We start from the raw sequence: 22,210 nt of genomic DNA, 5'->3' as shown, positions 1-22,210 counted from the left end.
TACTGAAGGCCATTATTTTTGGAAGAGATTCGACTCAACGTAGTAAATAATTAGAACTTTTGTTTCGACAGCTTGCGTCTAGTCTCAGCAACATGGGGGAGTTGACTATCCCGAACAAGCACCCAGACTCGTACACGGCGGGCCAGTCTTTTGGCTCGGGGGGCCTCGCGAAAAGCAAGAGCGACCACAGACTCGCGGTCCAGTTTCGGGACCAGGAGGAATCGCTCGGGGGACGAACGTCCCCTATAACCCGCAGAAGGTTCGGCGAGCGTCCGCCCCCGTCAGAAAGGTCATTGGATAATTATAATGATTTTCAATCATATAATTCACATTATTCTTTTTATTGTATAATTTTTTAGAAATATACCTATAGATTTTTATATTGATTTTAATGTCTAGAGCTTTTAATAACTTGAATGAATGCCGTGCCGAAGAAGTGTCAAGACATTCCTAATTTTATAATTTCATTATTTTTGGTAGAATATTGTTGGTATATTTCACACAATTTTCCTATTTGATATAATTTGCCGTATTTGTTTCTATCTGAAGTTTTAGTTTCCGCTTCAACATAACTATTTTGTATCATTTCTTCAATGGGAACCAATAAAACCCACATTAATAATATGGCCGATTTTTATAACCAGCGCTGTTGTTGCGTTTGCAGATCAAATTAATGTAAGTGCTTATTTATAATGACAAGGAATAAGAACAAGATGAACCAACATGCAAAGCAAAATATTGAAGCCAAATCATGATGATTCTCATTCCAAGAAACATTCGGTATATTCAGAGCATTTCTGGCATTTTAAGTACTTACACGAATATATCACGGAAAGTTTCCAAGTAAAGCTTCAATTTACTAATGATAACCGCTCACAGTTTGAGATTTGTACTGCCGACCACTTCTGGATAAAATTCTTTCCCTCGTTGCTATCAATGCCTTTCGGCGAAACATTCAACTGCCCATTAGTGAGAATGAGGGAAAATAAGTTGTACGAAAATAATTTTGTCTTCAACTTGCTTCGATAAAAACTACAATCGTACTCGTCAATGTTAGGTAAGCTTGAGTGAACCAATACTTGAATTCCTCTTGATTCGGTCTCCATTGCATAAAAGCCCTCTCTGATTATAGAAATTCATTTCCAAAAATTATGGAACAAAATTTATGTGAATTCGAAGTGGCAGAACTATGTAGACGTCGCACGCACGTTTATTAACTCTGGCAAGAAAATACAATAAAAATCACTTCAGCCTCGGAACTTTTATTTGCCAAGTTCATTTCTTTTTTCAGAAATGCGATGCAATAATTATAGCGAATAAGATTTTCTTTAGTGTTTGGTTAAATAACATTTCGGTAAATTCATTTCAATGAGTTCATGAATTTCTTTTGTTTCTACTAATGAAGCCTAACCAGTTTTCCCATACTTTTTAAGCAGTAAGCAGTGTAAACCAACAAGATGAATTAATTACGACTTTTCTAGTCAGATGAAAGTCGCATATTCCCATTATTATGATCCTTTTTTACATTTACGGACCATTTTGACCGTCACAATAGTTAATAAAGCATGAATTTCACTGCTTTAAATACTCTTCGCTCTCTATTCCGTAAACTCGTATAAGAAGTGGTCAATTATCTAAACGCAGTTTTGCAATAACTAACTAAATTTGTATGTCTTCCACAGTCATGATTCTGCTTATGAGTCTGATCCAAGCAGACGTCGATTCCGATCTCGATTCATGCGTCGCGAAGATGAAGAAGATAAAGGAGTTCGCTTTACTGAAGATGATGTCACTAAGCCTCAACGAATGAAGATAATCGACACTGAAGATGTATCACGAGGTCCTTTATCCGGAATTGTCCGCATAATGGATTCACCGAGAGTTATACAGCGGCTACAAGAGCGAGAGAAATTGATCAAACAAAAGAAAGAGGATGCAAATAAACCTCCTGCACCAACACCTGTTTCTGCACATTCTGTGGCACCAACAGCATCAATTCCATCTTCGCAAACAAATCCATACACACCAAAAAAAACGGGACGTCAAATTAGTGAAGACGAAATAGATAAAATAAAGAAACAAAATAAAGCAGAAGAATCTGTAGCGCCTTCTAGCTCAGCAAGCGGTGGAGTAAGTGCAACCAGCCCCTCCACTTACGGTTCAAGCATCTCAACCCCGAGGTCTCCGCCAGTTAGGGAAGAAGACAAAAGCAGCCGATCAGATAGATCTTCGGCTGCAGGTAGGAGCTCAGTGACCCAATCTGCTGCTTCGCAGGATGATGATCCGTCATCGTACTCTACAAGGCGTAGAGACTACTCATCAGCCAGAACAACCGACTACACGCCATCTAGAACTAGTGCCGACTACACGCCATCCAGAACTAATGCTGACTACACGTCTTCCAGAACGACTGACCTCAGTCCAGTGGCAACATCAAATGGTACGTCCAGTCGAACTCCATCTCGCAAGACGAGCATTGATACTGGTGTTTTGAGTGTAACCCAAAGAGCCCAACCCTTTAGTAGATCCTCATCCACTTCTTCCGTAGGTGAAACAACCAAAGCACGCAGTTCTCATACCCTTGATACCTCAGCTTACGAAAGGCGGCTATCCAGATCAAACAGCACTGATAGCAACAGATCATATGATGGGACTTTGTCTCCTAGGAAATACACAGGGGCAGCATTTTCGACAGATGAATTAAGAAATCGTTTTGGAAGAACAACTGACTCTAGCTCTAGAAGTAGGACAAACACATATCCTAGGCCATCCACTACTTCTAGCAGTGGCTCATCTCGTTTTCAATCACGTTTTTTAGGACGAGCCGGTACTCCTTCGGCGGAGGCCTCCAAGGAATCGGGGAATGAAGAAGAGGAAGAAAGCAGCGAAGAAACCGAATCCGATGACTCAGAAGAGTCGTCTGAGGAGGAGGAAGAAGCGAAAGAGGACAAGACACCTTATTCCCGATCCGGTGGTGGGCTTCTGGGGAGGAGTACCCAGAACTCGAGTAGTACAGGTAGTTCACTCAAAAGTAAGCCAACAGATTCTGGTTATGCAAGTCGTTATGGAAGCAGTAACGATAACAGCACTAGCAGATATGGTACGAATAATGACACTAGCTCAACATCCAGTTATAGACGTCCATCAATAATTGATAATAAAAAAGATGATGACGGCGAATCTAAATATTCATTTAGCAGTAAATACTTGAATCGTGCAAAATTAAATGCTCAAGAAGAAGAAAAGCCGGCTTTCCAGAGCCGTTTTTTGAATCGCTCAAAAAGTTCGGCCATTTTGGGCCCTGATGCAGTTGGTGCCACAAAGGATGATGACAGTCCTCCAGCCATGGGCACAGGTAGAGCTCGTTTTGAAGAGCTCAAAGAGAAGAGGCAACGACTGGCTCGAAGCAAAAGCTCAGCCGGATTAGATGATGACGAAAGTTCGACAAATGATACGTCTTCCCCGTCATCTACCTATAAATCCAAGTATTCTCGCGACAATGATACAAGCACTTCATCTGTAGGATCAAGAACGCTTGGATCGTCATCGACTCCAACTGGTCGAGATGATGGCGGATCTTCAACGGCTCAGCTTTCGAACTGGGCACGCTACCTCAAAAACAAATATGGCAATAAAAGTGGTGGTGACAGCTCAGCAGTCGGCAGCACCAACTCGACAGGCACGTCGAGCAGTCTGCTCAACCGAACAGGTGTGAGCAGCATAGGCAGTTCAGGAATTGGAAGTAGTACTAGTACTAGCACTGCGAGAGCTTTAGCAAGGTCTCGTTCTTCTCATCTCTTGGGGGGCCCGAATGGTGAAACTTCTGAAGACGGTTCTTCAAAAAACGCGGACGCTACCCCTACTTTCCCAGCAGCAGCAGCAGGTATACTGGTGGTTCCTACAGCTATCGGAAGTATCCATAGGAACCAGTATCTGAAGAAACAACATCTTTTACTTCAGATCGGGAGTAGGGGTAGCGAGCCCGGAAATTTCACATGGCCAAGAGGCGTTGCAGTTGGTCCTGACAATAGCATCGTGGTTGCGGATTCGAGTAATCATAGAGTGCAAGTATTCGATCAGAATGGTTCTTTCCAAAAAGAGTTTGGCTCGTATGGTAGCAGACAAGGTGAGTTTGACTGCTTGGCCGGCGTAGCTGTTAATCGAATAGGTCAGTATATTATTGCTGATCGATATAACCATCGCATCCAAGTACTTGACCCCTCTGGAATGTTCCTCCGATCATTTGGCAGCCAGGGCAGCGGGGACGGGCGGTTCTCGTATCCGTGGGGAGTAACCACAGACGCCCTGGGCTTCATCTACGTGTGCGACAAAGAGAATCACAGAATCCAGGTGTTCCAGTCGGACGGAACGTTTGTGGGCAAGTTTGGCAGTCTGGGCAACAAGCCCGGCCAACTGGAACATCCTCACTACATAGCAGTGTCATCAACCAACAGAGTCATCGTGTCAGACTCAAACAATCACAGGATTCAAATCTTCGACATCAACGGAAAAGTTCAAACAACCTTCGGAGGAGAGGGAGCGGAGGAGGGCCAATTCAAGTTCCCCAGGTAAGAAAGAAGTAGTTTTATTCTTTAAATTGGCATAATAAAGTAAATAATTGCATATTTTTGATAAAAAAAATACGGATGATAAACTCGGAAATTGAAATTTGATATTCATATACACAATCTTTTTGAAGTTTCAATGAAATTTTTTTAGCTATTGACGAATTCAAGTGCAATGCACCAACAAAATTTATCTCTTATAGTAACAAAATTAATCCTTCAGAGTGGTTCAAACACGAATCGCAAATTTATTCAAGATAACGAAAAATTCCACTTTCTTTTTTATATTGTAAAATTTTATCGCTCTAAATATTCAGACTGAATCTTAGTTTATGCATGAAAACGCCTTTTAATGTCCTTGAATGATCCTCGCAGCGTGAATGAACGCTTGCCGCCACAGCTTCTCTACACAAATTGTTCAACTTAAACACTCTCATGATAGACATTAGAAATCCATGTGTGTTCTACGGCATTTTGCATTTTACCTACAAGTGCATGTAACTTAGCACCCAATGAAATGATTACTTCTCAGTAAATGACGTTTAAATAATGTCATACAAAATAAAAGTTCTCTGTCGTTCGAATACAAATGTTTGTAGATAAAGTTTTTGTTTCAGATGTTTTGATCCAATAATTTGTAAATTTCTATTAATAAATAATTTTATCCTGCTATGACGTGATTAAATTACTGTTATTTTTAAAATACTTTAATTTCTATCTTAATATTGTGGTATTTCTGTAACTTTATTTCTCTATTGAGTATCAAATTACTCAATTTGGATTGCCCTTCTAGAATTAAAGTTATTTAATTTCACTATTGCTTAGATCGTATTACTATTAATGATTGCAGTTATCTACGTTGTCTGATTTCATATGAAACGTAACGGCTGACCACTTAGTTATGAATAAGATTTATCATGTAAATTAGAAATCATTGACATAGGAGATTTCGCGCATATCCTAGAGCTTTTTAAAATTTACGCTGATATTTAAGTACAGAGGCGAATCACCGTGGCGTAATCTATGCTCGCTCATCAAAACCTGTTAATTGACAATTATTATAAGACAGCCACCACCACGAGTCACGACACTACCATCGCCTTAAGACTGCGACCATCATGAGACTACCACCGTAAGATTACGACAATTGTAAGATTACAAATTGCAAACTCTTAAAAAAAGTACAGTATATAATTAATTAATTAATGACAATATTGGTGTCGAAAAATATCACGTTCGGCGAAAGTATTTCGATTGTCGTCTTCATTTGGCCTCGTGAAAAAATTTTACATTAGAAAAAGTTAACATGCGAAGACCTGTGAGCAAGTTTTTCATCATGTCTCAAAGCATGCATACTGAGGACTGTTTGATAAATTAACAATGAAACTCATTAAATACATATGTTTATGATCACGATTATCAAATTTCCAATTACAATTGAAACATGGATGTCTGTACATCAATCATTGCACTGTATATACTCCGTTCGTCACTATCAAAGCGCGATCGAGGTAAGGTTTTCGTGGCTTCTTCATTTATGGCCTTGAATTTCGCAATGGCTTACTAGATTTTTGTTCATTTACGCAATTATATAATTCGCTAAAACGATAACCACCTGCTTAGATTTAAAGAATTTGCTAGATTTTCTTTCCCATCAGCAAGAAACGATGCAGTTGGTGCCCAGATTTCATTCGAAACAGTATTTGGAGTCAGTTTGGTGTTTTCACTTCATGAAACATTCAAAATAATCCATTACTTACTATACGAGATGTTAACACTATATTTATCTGTGATAAATATAGTTAGAATGAGACGAGAACATGGGAGGCTCGATCTATTTAGGCCTAGTAATGAATAATGATTTGCTCATATCATGCCAAGCAATTGACCGGCTTAGTCTTCGTTTTAATCGAATAATTGCTTAGCATTAATTAACTTTACGTTGGTAATTTTACTGGTCAGTGGTCAAGCGTACTATCAATAAAGATATGTCGATAAGGGGAAGATGCCAAACTGATTTAAAAAATTTTCATGCTTCGTAACCCGACTGGAAAATGCTCATCAATCAAGAAAAAAATGAAATTCTAAATAAGAACAACACGAAGTATGAAAATGATAAGATAACACAAATGTTATTATAATTTTAAATGTTGGCTTAACATACGTTCCTTGCATTAATAAATGCAAACGCAATTCTGTTTTGCTAACATGCTAAGACATGCTAACATGCAGCTATCATGACGTTAGTATTACCTCAAGTTTCACTTTGGATTGAAAACATGTATTTCTTGCACTAAAGACTTTTAACTATTTACTAACCATGGTTATTCAATGGTGCTCGTGGTTTATTTCCGCGTAAATGTGTCCAGAGTTAGCCCAGTGAATGAATACCACATTCATTGAAGATGACATTTAGCAATAAAACTTTCCGCCAATGATGATCGTTCTCACGCTTCGAAATTATGCATGCTAGTGTTAATTTACTGCATCAATACTTCCATTACATCAATGTTGATTTCATTCTACTTACGTTCATCTTACAGCAGTCTTGACTTTCTCGTAAAGTTTTCCCATATTCGGGAGTTCGTTTTTTATCATAAATTCTTTTAAGGGTCCAGGTATACAGATAAAACTTCTCCCAGCCTTAGCACGACTGTTATTTTGGTTAGATCATATCACTTCACTTAACACCACTCTAATTTTCTCGCCCTTTGCATCTAGATGCGCCACTCCCAACTTGCGGGAGTTAGGGACTCCTGCTAATTATTCCGCCCTTTTGCCTAAAATAAATGATCTGATTATTTTCAATGAAGCATCCGCTACTGCGGAGACGATGAGAGCTCAAGTATATAGCATTGAAGTAAAGAAAACATTTACTGGAGCAACAAACATGAAAACGCTTCAATAGTTAATTTTGAAATGAAATTTTTGCGGCTGCTTTTGATATTACCTGCATGTAAATATGTTTCCTTAGTGGTTGACTAGCAGCCGATCATTTGAATAAACAAAATCCTACGACGACTTTCTCGCCTTACAAAATAATCCGAAAATTCGAACAAGGTTGATCTCGCCCCCGAATATAAATGAACGACGTCTATGAATTTTCATTTGATAATGTTTCGTCTTTCCTGTATCGTTAAAAATGAGTTTTTGTTCAAAGGGGAGTGGCAGTGGACGAACAGGGATTCATAATCGTGGCGGACAGCGGCAACAACAGAATTCAGATTTTCCAAGCGGACGGGAGCTTCGTGAAGGCGTTCGGGTGTTGGGGGTCCATGGAGGGCGAGTTCAAGGGGATGGAGGGAGTGGCGGTGACGCCGAGTGGCAACATCCTGGTTTGCGATCGGGAGAACCACCGAGTTCAGATCTTCTAGAGAAACGGTTAGTACTAACATCAGTAACATGCATATGCCAACCAGTTGAATAATACAATTTTTTTAATTCTCATTGAGGTAGGAGTTGGGTGTCGACAGTTCACTTGAAATAACGAAATGAAATGCGCGATAAACGGTGAAGTTATCTTGGGTTCTATCCTGACAAGGATTTACTAAATAAACGCTGTTGAGATATAAGTAATTTTAACAATTCTGGTCAAGTTATTATAATTATAGCGGTGTCAGCGTTGCAGATTAGGCAACTAGGATTTTTAACATAGCATAATTTTCACAGTTGGTTGCGGGTCTCGAACCCACAACTCACAACTCCAATATCTACAGAGATAACCGCCTGGCCGCCTCGCCAATTTCAACTATAACTTTATATAGTTGGCTACTGGTATTGAACCCACGACTCACTGTTCCAGTACAGGTGCTCTGAGCTTTCACCACGCGCCCACCCTGCCTTATGACACATTACTATAATACTTTCTATTCACAGGAAGAATGGTCTTGTCGACGAGGAAGTTTTCCAAGTGGAAGAACAGTTTCTCGAGAACGATGATGAAGGCCCTCAAAAGTTGTCAGTGAAATTTGTACAGAAAATAAACAAGCCTTCAGTTATCAGTCCTTCTTCATCTTCCATTGCTAAGTATCTGACTATCAATAGACCAACCTCCCGCAGACTGCAAAACTTTTCCTTCGTAAAGAGTGGAGTAAGAGGGAATACACCTCTACCCGTTCGACGACACGGGAAGTTCTGTCACAAGAACAACTGTTCTTGTGATCTGTCACAAGAAACTACTCGATTTGTCACAAGAATGGAATCGGAGGCTGTTCACGCAGATGAGGATGGAAACCGCGGTGAGATTCAACTGATTCAACATTCGGAATGTCCCCAAACACCAAAAGTTGATCTTGCTGTGCAGCGAGAGAATTGTCCTGCTCGCCGCATGTTTGCTCCGAAGAGTGACACTTTGAAACACCAGCAAGCTTTTCAGCAGGCCCGACCAATGAACTCGAAGCGTTCCCAGCAACTCATAAGTAAATACTTGGTCGAGAACAGACTAAAAAGTTTGAATCAGTATTCTGCTACTTTACTTCACATTACTCAACAGAATGAGCTTCCAAAACGCCGCGGCACGCCTAGTTCAAAAAATTCTACAAACCTAAAATTGAAGGAACGGCTTGATAGACCGTCATCTGATGTCATTAATAGCTCATTGAAAGCACGCGATGAATTAGGAAAGGAGCAATGCAGTCACCGCATACATTTGTTGGCCACTGGTTCGCAAAATCTAGAACAAAGCGGTGCCCGATTATACCCAATTAGATACGAAGAGTCTGGGTCGCGGTCTACAGAGCGAGCCAGGGTCCGTATAACTCCATTCAACTCTAGAGATTCCAGGCCTCAAATGAAACAGCAAACTGGATCAGCTTTCTATGCAGCCCATTCGATGGATTCTGGATTAAAAACAACAGATCAAGGCAGAACTCGGTTACCTCCTCATAGTCTCATTGATTCAGGAACTCAAGCGAGAGAACGCGATATAGCCCCTCTATCTGGCACTGGTTTTTCTATGGGTGCCATTAATAAAGTGAGAGTCCCAGAATTCAATTGTCCAACTTCAGCAGTAAAAACGACAGATCATGTTAGTGCCAGATCATACCCTTTTAATTATATGATTCCGGGAACTCAGATGACAGATCAACGTGAAGCTCGATTGAATTCGTCTTACCCTGTAGGCGGAAGGACTTCTGTGCCAGTGGTTCACAGGTTGCCCTCGATTCGACGAGGTAGCGACTGCCGCGTCTTAGCTCCCCCTCTTCAACGAAGGTTGTTTGAACTACCGATGATGGCATCATCTCCATCACGAAGAGTTAGATGAAATTACTGATTTGGCTCTAGGTAATTTTTCGTACCTGGAACTTGAATCACTCACCTTTATGCACGTACCGTGACGCTTGTAGTTTTTTAGGACGTTGATAGATCAGATAAATTTTCTTGAAATGAGCCTTTGTATAAGGCTGTTATGAATTCAAACATGGCATTTCTTTTTCGTTCTTGTTTAAATAGGTTCCTATTTTACAGAGTAGACGGAAGGAAGAAGCTCCGGCATCTTATTAGCCTTCAAAATATTAAGACTTAATACATAAATAAATTCTTTATATATTACTAGTTAATCAATGTAATGCTAGCACTGAAGATAATTTGCTTTACAATTGCCAAATTATATGTTTACTTGTCAACACATTTTTCATAATTGAATATTCAAATGAATGTGTTATAATTGTTTGTACTTATGTACATAATTAAAATAAAAATTTTTGAGAACACCTCAACGTACATTGGTCTTCGTACGAAATACGTGAAACTCGACGATTAAATTTTGCACTTTCCTGTTTATTATCAGGTTAGATACTAATAATTATACTCACTTCCCTTCACAAGTATTTGTATTGTTAAATGTTGAAAATGTTTATGCGTCACTAACCCTGTAAAAACCTGGATCAAATCGCAATTTTATTCGGAAATGTGTACTTTTTTCACAACATTACAGGGGAAAAACAGCACATTTCTAGTAACCAATTTGTTTATGTGATTCATTTCGCTGTACATTTTGCTAGGCCTGGGAATTTTACGAGGGAATCTTTAAGGAATTTGATGACGTGCGACGTTTGCTCGTCAACGAGCCATACTATGTGGTTAATTAAACACAGACTCGTTTAATTTATTTAATCTGACGCGACTAAACTCGATTAAAATAGAATAAGTTCATAAAAGTGTTACTATTCTTCACAGACACTTTTGTTAATAAATTTTGTAGGAAGCTTTTGTTTGACAATCCTGAAACAACGTTTTTCTAACTATCGTACTAATCGTTACGCGGTATAATAAGTTCAACGAATCAATGAAATGCAGTGAACCAAAAATTCGTTAAGTCAAATGGACACCAAATTGTACTCATAAATTGTAATTCGGTTTTAACTACGCAACACTACAGTACCACACTGTATTGCACTGTAAACTGCACAACTTAGCCACACAGCTCAACAAAACAGCTTAATTAAAAACTAAACGAAGTGAATATCTCAATAAACTCAGCTGAAGAAATGCTCCGTCGCGACCCCGCTGAAGAATGGGAAAATTATGAAGGAACCGGACTCCTGGATTACATAATTTGACATGTCCAATATTTAAAAGTCTTAAAAGTTATTAGTTTCCTATTGAAATATTTTAATTTCTCATTAGTGTTAGTGCGCTCAATTAAGGCTATAAAATTGGTACCTCGATTACATTATAATCATTCAGTAATTTTGTCCCAATTAGTAAACACCAATGAGTGAATAGGCATCAGCTTAATTGGTGCTTGAATAGACATCAGTTCCAAAGCAGGATTAAGTGCCACATTTTCAAAATTTTTAAGTGCCACTTTCTGAAACATGTATATGGATTGTACATCTATGTTAGCACATTTGTACTTCAGTATGAGTAGCGTTAACAATAACAAAACGTTGCAAATGAGAGAATACCTATTGGGACTTTTTTTTCAATTCTAGTACTTACAGTACCTATACCTTTACAGGGGACTGAGTAAATGCAAGGAAGAACTACCTTGTTGTTGTTCTTCTCAGATCGGACTTCGTAGGCATCGCGTGTGGTCGATAAAGTACGAATTGAATTAGTTACATAAAGCTACAGTTTTATTTACTGCATTATTCGTCTAGTTTATTTGATGAGTAGCTCCATGCATGTTTCCATAGGCGCGTGCTCGCGATGACTGCATCCTTCACACCATCCATACATGAAGCTGTAGATTAAGTCGACCCAGTCAGAATAATATTTTGTGATTTATGTTGTGCAAATAACTCACATTAACGAAAGTTTTGCTTACGAATAATAACAAACAAAAAATTATGTACTTCAAACTTTTTTTTGACACATTTTTTTTCTATTCTGAATAGTGAAAGAAACTCTTAAATCTTTCCTGAAAGTTTGAGCTTTCGAGAATAACACATCATTATAGTTTGATCGAATGACCTATTACCTCCTCTCAGTCCTACACCTATAATAATTCAAAGAAAAGGTTCATCTACATTCGAAGACATGAAATATAAAAAAAAAATTAAATTGAATAGCATTAAATTTAAAAGTAGTCAGAATAAAATCGAAATAACAGAGAACAACAGTAATATCACTACATACCAACACACAAAGTACACTAAAAAACAGTAATACGTATGGACAATGAAGATTAATAACAATAAAACGAAGTTTTAAATGTTAGCATAATTGTTAGTAATCGTAGTAATGAGGCAATTAACATTATTTAATATGCAAAACTCACGATAGAAGATATAGCCTCTATAGTCCAGTAAATTTATACTGATACTCCTAATTGTTGTCTTATTTCAAACACTAAAAAAATACGGTCAGAAAATTAAATTAATCTCATCTTTAGCGATCCTTCGTTTGACCAACGAAGGCGGAGCACCAGCATGACCTTGGACTATGAGTCCTAAACTCATCATAAGGTCAATACTTAGAGTCTAAGTATTGACCTTATGATGAGTTTAGGACTCTTGAGTTTAGGACTTTAGGACTTAGACCACTTGGACGCTCACCTCATCTTCTGTACTTCGGTTTTGAAGGCCAGTGTTGTGACGACTCCTTCTTCCTTCAACGACCTCGTTACTTTCTCCAGGAAACCTACGCTGCACGTACATCTTTCCAGGATGATGCGACGAAATCTGGCATTTATATTTGAGGTGAAACTTGTGAACACAAGTGCAAAAGTGTAGTTAATTATAAATATTCCATATATGGCTATAATTGCCTCTGATTCAGAAAAATTAAATACTTGGCTTCTCTCGTTGAGATTGCGATAGTTTATGACATCGGACTCCAAATGAAATCGTGAATTTCAATTGAATATTAAAATGTACGAATTTTGTCTGGAATAAACATTTAATCGGATCATGACAGTGCGACTCAGCGAAAGAGGAGGTATTCAGAGAGGAAAAATCTGTACTAACATTTAGTTATTGAAATATGACATTTATCCAGTATATTCTTTTTCGACCATAAAATCACAAATGCTTGTTGAAATATCTAAAAAATAACCTCAATTACAAGTAATTGTTATTATAACTTAAATCAACAAAAATGAAAACCATTGGGTGATCAATAACACTAGTTAAAATTAATTTCAAATAGAGTCTTTTTCTTTCAATTTCCCAGAGCAACAAAATTTCTGAAACATTATAATCAATCTTTTTACCATAAAATTTGAACTTTCCACAGGAGAAATATGGCAAAAATGCAGGCAAATCATTGAAAAGAAAACTGTAAAGACTTGGGATGCTCCAGCATGATTCGCGACTCTGTTAGATCGTTTACCATCGTTTACCAAGGAAATTCAGCTTACCATTTATTCTAATGGAATATATTTAAGAAAATGTTATTTGTAATAGGAGTAATTCTCGATTTATTTTCTGACTCATTTTACTTGATTAACTTAACCTATATATTTAATTCTTCTCACATCAAAATCTACGTCGGAATCTGCGCAGAATACTCACCTCTTATTCTTTGGAGCCACCAACATTAAAAGGTTGAATAAGTCCTTGGCTTTTCCAGTGTCAGCAACATGTACTGTAGGCTCCTTCATTGGCGTACCCCGGGGAACAACACCGTCTGGAAAGTCTTTGTACGGGAATCTGATACCTGTATAAGAAAAAATATTTGAATGTCGTCAATCGAGTAAACATTTTTAATCGAAAAAATTCTCGATTTCTAGCTGTAACAAATAAAAATTCAATGTACTATCTTAGGAGTGACGATGACCCGAAAAATGTAGAATTATGAACCATTCTTTAGTGGCGAATGAAAGATGGTGCTTCGTACGGATTGAGTGCACACGGGACTCATTTAGCTGTGGTAATGTTGGAGAAATCCATAGAGTATGGAATAGTAGCTGTACACACACGCCAAGTGAGATGGAAACATATTTAGTAAAAGCTTTCCATTTAACATTAGGTGAAATTAAGAAAAATCTTCACGCAAAAAATGATGTGCAATCTTAAGCAGATAAATTGAAATGAGATAATATACAATACATATATAACAAATTTCAAGAACTGCTTTAAGTAACGTTGAAGGCAAACACGATTTCAAAGATTTACTTGAAGTTGATTTGAGCATCGGCAGCAGGTGCAATCCGTTGTGGTATGGATCAGGGACGCTAATGGCCACGACTGGTGGCTCGCCGCAGAGATTCAGTAGCGTCGACAGCGCCTGCATGCCTTCGACCGTCGCCAAGCATCCAGAAAAATGGCCTAGGGTGAACCTGGATGAACGTACGATATCATATTTCCACTCTAATACGCTAGATATATTTTCCTTCAGAACGGAACGTCATATAGGACATTTTCTAATAATTAGTTGAACATAGCATTTTTTGATAAAGTTCAGTTCAAGTTTCTGGGCGTGCAATCATAACTTTTCCACATTGTAAATTATGTTACCACGGATTCAGAGAAAGCAGAATCTCAAATAATAATTTTGGCGTTTATTTTTGCGGCATCACATTTGTTCATGAATTTTTTTTTATACTTACATTGTCCATTTTGAAAAATCGCATGATGTTATCACGCATGATGATCAAATACGAACATAATTCCAACTTATGTGCAGATTGACATAGGCTCATTATAGGTACAGATTGACAGAATAAACAAATTGTCTGACGAGGTAGTCACCGAAACAAAGGAAAGAAAGGTAATAATTAGGCAACTACTCATTAAATTAAAGAAAAAACAGAATTTGTTCGCGGAATCTTAGGAAAGTAAGTGAATTAACTTTAAACGTGCTGGGATTTTCACCTCGAAGGTAAAATTTCTTTGACAAGAGAGTCCAGTGGCTGGAATCTCCAGTAGCTGAACACCATAATGAGTTCAAGTTGTCCCAAGAAAGTATTTGTAGCGAGATGAAGAAGATCTGTAAGTGGAGGCGGCAGTTGCTCATCGTTGTGGCGGATTGCCAAAAGTTTAGGATGGTAATAATCCATGATGGCCCGCATTGCTTGATATTCGCGTTTGCAGGAGATCATGCTTGGTTTGAACTTCTTCACCAAAGAAACTCCCATTTTAATGAGGATTTCATTTTTTGGTTTAGTGAGAACGACTTCCGAAAAAAATGACATGTCCACGCCTGCGAAAAAATTAGAATTTTAACAATGGTATAAATTATAAAAAAACAGCATTAACCAGAAAAAGAGGAAGATTTCTACATTTTAACCGATCGAACATTCCTGCTATAAAAATAAGCAAGAGACGATGCAATTTCAAAATTCTTAGGATAGACTATTTATTAATCAACGCTTTGTAAGACCTTTCTGCTCAAGAAGGCGCTCAAGCTCTTCGCTTCTGGCCGCTAAAGTGTCGCAGTTGGAAGGCTGAGCGAGATGTGATAGAACGAAGAGCAGAACATTGTTGTACCTGGAATCGAGATTTTTACATTATTTTTCCATTTTATTCAATCTTAATCTCATTGGAACGAAGATCTGATGTATCGAAGATATATATCATAGTTATACAAGCATAAAGTGTGTAAATCAAACTTTTTGAGTGACTCATTAACATCATATTTTATTTACCAGATTACCTGTCAATAGGATTTTCACGATTCTTTTCCTTTGTTGGACCAGGAAATGCAAGCAAGTCAACGAGTTTAACATGCACTTCTTTTTTCATGAGTCTCACAAAAGTTCTAGCAGCCATGATTTCTTGGATGCTTTTATGATAAAACTGGTAGACGACTGGGCACGCTGGGTTTGGAACTGTTTTCGTCAGGAACACAACTGAGGTGACGACACTAACGTCCAACTTGTTAAGAAGTTTCCACTCCCGGAATTTCGTTTCCAGACAACGCTGTACAGGTCGCATGTCCTCAGCTGACAGCATGACTTTATCGGCTGAAATGCAGTCGAATGCAAATTGGTAAATTTCCCCAAGAGCTTCTTGGATAAAGCACTCGAGGTTAACGAAATGTCGCTCCAGAAGCTTTTTTGCAATAAACTTTTCGTATAAGATTAGCATCTGCTCGATGACATCATTCGAAGTTTCCCAACTTTCAATGGTCTCAGGCGAATAGGTATACAGAAAGTAGAACAGTACAAGATTTATAGGATACACAAAAAATTGTTTTACTTCTGGGAGTAAGCTTTTGAAAGACAATGTCATTCCTAGTGAAGAAGGAGCTTCGGGAGATGAGTTCTCTTCGTATCTTTGAAGAAATTCAAGTTGATCCTCTTCCTCCGACAACGGAACGAGTTCAAAAGTGGTAAACTGAATTCCAGATGAATTTAGCAAATTTTTTAACTGATCAGCTCTGTGGGGTCGAGTTGTGAGAAGAATATGACACGAGATCATGCTCTTCATCTGGCGCAAAATTTGATTAATAACATTCGACGACGACTCATTTACTTCATCATATCCATCGATTATGACGATGTTACCAAGGGAGCAAAAACTGTTTAGGGATAACGAAATTTTGCGAAAAGCTTGTGGAAAATTATTTTTTACAGCATTTTCAAGAGACGTTGTGGTTCGGTCGCGACATTCCAGGAACAGGAGTAAATGGATTTCTTTGAGAAACTCAACTTCCACTGGGATTATGCCAAGAAATTGCAACACAATGTTTTTGACAACAGTAGTTTTCCCTGAACCAGCTTCACCAACGAGAACTGTTGCTTTCCTGCCATCTTCATTTGTTCGCTTTAAAATGTGTCTGTAAGAGATCTTCTCCGTTACTCCACCATCCGACAGCAATTTTTCCTTTACGAACAACTCCATTGGATGATAAACTTTTCCAGAATTTACTACGTTGCCAGTGAACGGAACAGCTTCTGACGTACCGTACTGGCGCCAGTATGACTGGCTTTCCTTCAGTGCTTCTGTTTTGAACACAAACTGTTGCTCCATACACTGTCGTTCATAATCAGTGTTGCCAACATTTTTGAATGATTGTTGGATTTTTTGTATATGTTGATCCACTGCTTCTTTTCCGATCTTTACTTTTTCCAAATCTAGGACCGAAAAAAGCTTGATCATCGTGTCTTTTGCTGTCGTGAAAACATGTTCACTTGTGGATGATGTCTTAATTTTATGACTAATTAGGTTTCTATGATTTCTCAATTTCCACAAAAGACATTCTGCTTTGGTGTCATCATGGTCACAAGGATTTTCGTGAGGGCAGTCTGCGATACCAGCAAACATTTTAATCAACTTGATCAGTAAAGTTACATCAAAAGCCGATGCGTCGTCTTCTTTCAATAATTTTATTTCTGAAGAAGTGAAATAGTATTTTTCTTTCAATTCTTTTTCTGAAAGTCTGGTTTTGTACTTGATGTACCAAAAGTAAGATTTAGATTCCACTTTATCTTCACTCAACCAACTCAGAAGAGTCTGAAGAGACTCAGGAATGAGTTTCTGTATGAGAACAGCATTCCGGTAACGATGTACTTCCTCTGGAGGTAGCAAACTCATAGGAAGTATCTCAGACGAGCAAGACAAATCATCACTAGGAACGGTTGCAGGCTTTTCAGTTACAGACTTCTCTGATTTTCCGCCTGAAGCACTATCATCAACACAACTGGAACCCAGTTTTGTCCATTGAACAGTAGAAGATAGGTGATGCTTGGGTGAAGCTTGAGAATCAATTTGAAATGAAGGGACGTTTGTAATTGATTGGTTCAGCACATTTTTGGTGATAGCTTGGTCTGGAATATGGCCATTTGATGGGAGCTCAGCTGCAACAGACGAGATGCTGCCGAGAGAAGACTGATTGAGTACTCTTTCTTCTTGGGCAACGTAGGGATGAGTCAAACGCAACCGATTAGCATTGTTTGTCGATAAAGTTGGACCATCTTTGGAAGGGGGTGAAATTGTGTCATCAACCGATATACGATCGTTTTGCGAGTTCAGTTCAAGAGAACTAAATATATTCAAGATAGGATCGGATGGAGAAGTTACCTCAGTTTTTTCATTTGTGATTTTAGATATCTTCGACCCTTTTTCACGCGAGGCTTCCGTTAAGGGTGCAGATAAATGACGACAGGAACATTCTGCAGCAAATCGGAAACACGTTGTACATTTAACGCTTGGAAAAACTTTCGCTCCCACGAGGCAATCTTGTACCCGATCTTCTTCAATATTCAAGTCCTTTATTTTGTTATCAATCGTGACCTGGGTATCAGATTTTATATTTTCAAGGGGTAGTTCTATTTTTGGTATTTCATTGTGTGAATTATTCAAATGATTGGTGTTTTGTTTGAATCCTTCACGGTTCATTGGTGTGCGTGAAGAATTCCCTTCACTAGGTAAATCTTTTCCAGTTCTGAGCAGTCGCAGTACCTCAGACATGTCACTTTGGATTTGTGAAACTCGATCACACATTTTGTCGAAATCTTGTGAAATCTTATCAACTTTTTCGTCGATGCGCCTTGTATTTTCTCGGAACTCCAGCAGACTTTGTTGGAAATTGCATTCAAGATCTGCTGGGAGGAATAATGAATAAAATTATAGATTAATGCTATTGCATACAATTCATCACCATCTAGGGGCTTGAAAATCCCGAGTACTTCTTGTCAAGAATATAAGAGAAACAGTTGAAAGTAAATTAAACGCATGAACAATTGATCAAGTATATACTGAAAGCCCACATACCAAAGTTAGTCAAGTGCATGCATGCAAATTTAAACAAAATTTTAGATTGTCTAACTTCGAGGTTTAGTGAAGTTGTTACTTCATTTGGGAATAAAATAATATTTATCATTATTAAGACAGTGTTTCATCATTTGATATAAGAGTACTTGATATTCAGTTTAATCGAGAATTGAGAACGCACCAGATATTTTTGCCTCATCCCGAGTATTTACGCAGTTGGTGCCGTCGTCTGTTTGAGAAGAGGAGTTTGTAGTCGACCGCTGCCCTACCGGTGTTTTTTTCTTTAACATTCGCGGGTCTCTTATCGGCGTCTCTGGCAGCCTTTCATTTCCGAACCGCGTGTTTTTTCTCATTAATGGCCATGATAATTGCCTGGTCGTACCTCCAACGATTTTATCCTCATTAGACGCTGTCTTCGGAATAAAGGATTCAACGGCAGATTTCAGTTTCTGCGTCCTCCTGTGTGACGAGGAGCTTTGATTCCCCGTCTCTCTGTCCATGTTAGTGGCGAATTTCAACGTGTGAAACTACCATAATTAACAAATCAGCGTTCAATACTGTCATAATTGAGACAATTAACGTTCAATACTACCATTATTAACACATTTAACGAGCAACACTTCCATAATTTACAGAGTCAATTTAAATGAACCAACTACAAAACTTATAAAAATGAACCAATGACAATTTTAACTGAAACAAACAGTTTATAATTATTTCTACCAGAACGATTTAGTTATAGTTTCCTACCCTAAGCCTAAGGAGGAAGAAAACGGGAAACGAATCGCCGAGACCTTGAGCCTTCGAATGTTGTGTATTGTAGCACTGAGGGAAAAATCAAGTTTGATAATTCCTTAGAAGCTATCAAGTGCGACTGCAGTCTCTCCCATAATGAAAATAATAGGCTACAAGCTACTTTTTCAACAACGCCTAATTCAATCCGGCAGTTCATAAGCAAGCGAAATGATTTGAGAAATGTTTACTGGAATGAAGTCCCAATCAGAAAGTGCCGAACACTAAGTTACTAACTGCCTTTTGACTCCTAATCATTTGGAATGATCTTATGTATAACTGATGATCAATAATTTGTTGTGTGAAAGTTTGACTTTATCCTATTGGTCCTGCATCCATCCCTCAAGCTTCATCACAATTTAAAGACAAAATATTTAATTTTTTTTGCCTATGTATGTACACGTGGCAGTTAATTTAAGGGTAAAACGTTGACAGAGGTTTGATCAGAAAGCTGTCGTTTTTTACATCACTTCTCTTTAATTAACTTCACATCTTGATGTTAGTTTTTCTGTCTGCTACAAATCTTATAATCGATATTTAACACACTTCTACCTGTCCAATTGATCTGAAATTTTGCACACTTGTGTAAAGTTGGGGACAATGCATGAATCAATTGACAGAATAAATAAGGTATTATTGCAGATTAACTACATCCAAAAAAAAGGGTGTTTTTTTTTAATTATATGTTTTTTGGGGTGTAGATTACGAATCTGAAATCCATTTTTGGCGGTCGGCATCGGAAAACCGATTTTTTGCAATAATACCGATCACAAGTTACGTAACCCCCATGTTAGTAAGTCGCGAAAAAAATCGGTTTTCCGATGCCGACCGCCAAAAATGGATTTCAGATTCGTAATCTACACCCCAAAAAACATATAATTAAAAAAAAAAACACCCTTTTATTTGGATGTAGTTAATCTGCAATAATACCATAAATAATTTTAATAATTTTAAAAACTATTTTTTTTTTCAATATTAATAATATGCGTTTAAAAACGGCTTCTTAAAGACAACACTTCTAAAGAATACTGTGTCTCCGATGTTACATCTCTGAAAAATAAATATGTCCTTGGAGCCGACCAGGGCATGAGCGAACTTCTGGGAGCTCAATTCTGGGAGCTCAATTTCTAATTTTATTTTCGAATATTAAAATAATCCATCTAATTTTTTTTAATATATAAAAAAGTAAATTTTCAAAATGATTTATTTTGTCAATTGATTCATGCATTGTCTCCAACTATACACAAATGTGCACAATTTCAGATCGATTGGAGAGGTAGAATTGTGTTAAATATTGATTATTAGATTTGTAGCAGACAAACAAACAAACAACAAGAAGTGAAGTTAAAGAGAAGTGTTGTAAAAAAATACAAATAATTTTGTCTGATACAAATCTTATAATCGATATTTTGAAACACTTCTACCTGTCCAATCTATCTGAAATATTGCACAGTAAATGCACACTAGCATAAAGTCAGAGACAATGCATGATTCAGATGACAGCATAAATAATTTTGAAAATTTACAAAAACTTTAGACATTAAAAAAATATTTTTTTTTAATATTTCAAAATAAAATTGGAAATTCATTGTACATTTGTAACATCAAAGATACTGGATTCTTTAGAAGTGTAGTCTTTAAAAAGTAATTTTAAAACACATATTATTGTAGGTGCAGTAAGTGAACTGGCATATGTCAACTGGTACTATATATAAATCATGGTTGAACTCTATGCTATCAACTACGTCAACTGCGGCGCTTACATGTTACTGCACTCGCACTGCAGCCTCTGATGTTGTGGTTACTCTGGTAGTTCGATTCTCGAAAAAAATCGAAACTCAGGAAAAATTAATATCAAGCAATTACCAGTGAGAATATTTTTTTGGTACTTCTTGATATGCATCGCGCTTTTAATGAAGATAAAGCTGTTTTAGTGTATGAGTAGAAAATCGTACGTGTGTTATCAAATATTCCATCGAGGGCTCTAGCTCATCATTATGATTAGGTAGACAATGTCAATATGTGCAAACATCATTTTGAAAAAGACGAATTCAATACAAGAAACGTTACATATTATTGCTTTACATATTATTAACTTGACATAAGAACGCCATACAACATCTACGCGTTTTTTTTTTCTACTTGACCAGTCAGACGTTCATGTTAAGCGCCGTCAAATACTTCAAATAACTTATGGGAAACATCAGCCTTCGTTGGTTAGTTTCTCGTGATAGTCCATGTGCTGGGCAAGCTCTGGGTTCGCGCTTCAAAGCCCTGCTATAACCGTGTAAAGTCGGTCCGTTTCACTTTGAGCGCTCTTATAAGTGTACACAAATGCACCAAAGAAATCAACGAGAGCAAGCTTCAGAGCAACCACGCTAGGATAAAAGTATAGTTAAGAAGTACTAAAGTGTGATTTAGACATGATAACTAAGTACGCGACTAACCACACCCCAAAACGCCCGGAGGTACACTGCCAGTCTGCCACGGCTGCTGTAGTCGCACTGTTGCACAGCTGCAGGCTTGCAGCGTTGGCGAGTCAGAAGTGCTAGGGTACTGTTGGTCTGTTATCAAGTCTAGTTTCAGAGTGTCGGCTCGGCCCACTCGTTGTTGCTTATAGAGTCTAACTCTAGCTCTAGGCTATCCGGCTCCGTACCAGCATTTGTACTTGATTCTCAATTTGTATGTAATTGAGTCATGTAAATGTAAAATACAGTAATTATTAATTAATTAGTGCAACCAAGTAATCAA

The 22,210-nt window shown here is 37.8% G+C and overlaps 2 protein-coding genes across 5 annotated transcripts in view; one reads left to right on the top strand and one right to left on the bottom strand.

Moving 5' to 3' along the window:
- The window catches only part of LOC108677398 (RING finger protein nhl-1), a 29,631-nt gene extending 21,126 nt beyond the window's left edge, over window positions 1-8,505 (top strand). Inside the window, exons 4-8 of one of the 3 annotated variants that reach the window (XM_018165609.2) lie at window positions 72-289; window positions 1,683-2,440; window positions 2,819-4,568; window positions 7,726-7,946; window positions 8,442-8,505. In XM_018165609.2, the coding sequence (XP_018021098.1) occupies window positions 72-289; window positions 1,683-2,440; window positions 2,819-4,568; window positions 7,726-7,939 (2,940 nt within the window). In that variant the 3' untranslated portion in view covers window positions 7,940-7,946; window positions 8,442-8,505. Of the gene's footprint in view, window positions 1-71; window positions 290-1,682; window positions 4,569-7,725; window positions 7,947-8,441 lie in introns of all 3 variants that reach the window. The other 2 variants (XM_018165611.2, XM_018165612.2) reach the window with 2 other exon arrangements.
- Window positions 8,506-10,533: 2,028 nt separating this feature from the next.
- Window positions 10,534-19,360, bottom strand: LOC108677397. Of its 2 annotated transcripts, none has more exons than XM_018165607.2 (8): window positions 18,849-19,360; window positions 15,606-18,498; window positions 15,333-15,439; window positions 14,825-15,152; window positions 14,126-14,289; window positions 13,523-13,667; window positions 12,566-12,691; window positions 10,534-11,751 (listed from the first exon to the last, which is right to left on the bottom strand). In XM_018165607.2, exons 1-8 carry the CDS (start codon window positions 19,165-19,167, stop codon window positions 11,670-11,672), a joined length of 4,164 nt encoding a protein of 1,387 aa, XP_018021096.1. In that variant the 5' UTR covers window positions 19,168-19,360; the 3' UTR covers window positions 10,534-11,669. The 2 variants fall into 2 exon arrangements, with proteins under 2 accessions (XP_018021096.1, XP_018021097.1); XM_018165608.2 differs by having other exon boundaries at window positions 15,606-18,495.
- Window positions 19,361-22,210: the final 2,850 nt, after the last annotated feature.

This window comes from Hyalella azteca, unplaced genomic scaffold, assembly GCF_000764305.2.
Source record: "Hyalella azteca isolate HAZT.00-mixed unplaced genomic scaffold, Hazt_2.0.2 contig13715, whole genome shotgun sequence".
NCBI lineage: Eukaryota > Metazoa > Arthropoda > Malacostraca > Amphipoda > Hyalellidae > Hyalella > Hyalella azteca.
This window is presented reverse-complemented; position numbering and strand designations above follow the sequence as displayed.

What these genes read in the sequence shown, in the direction of transcription:
- LOC108677397 (XM_018165607.2), bottom strand. Translation starts at nt 19,167, where the DNA reads ATGGACAGAGAGACGGGGAATCAAAGCTCCTCGTCACACAGGAGGACG. An exon ending in CGTGAAAATCCTATTGACAG is followed by an intron (nt 15,440 to 15,605) that starts GTAATCTGGTAA and finishes TCTCGATTCCAG; the next exon opens with GTACAACAATGTTCTGCTCT. An exon ending in ACCGAAGTACAGAAGATGAG is followed by an intron (nt 11,752 to 12,565) that starts GTGAGCGTCCAA and finishes CTTAATCTACAG; the next exon opens with CTTCATGTATGGATGGTGTG.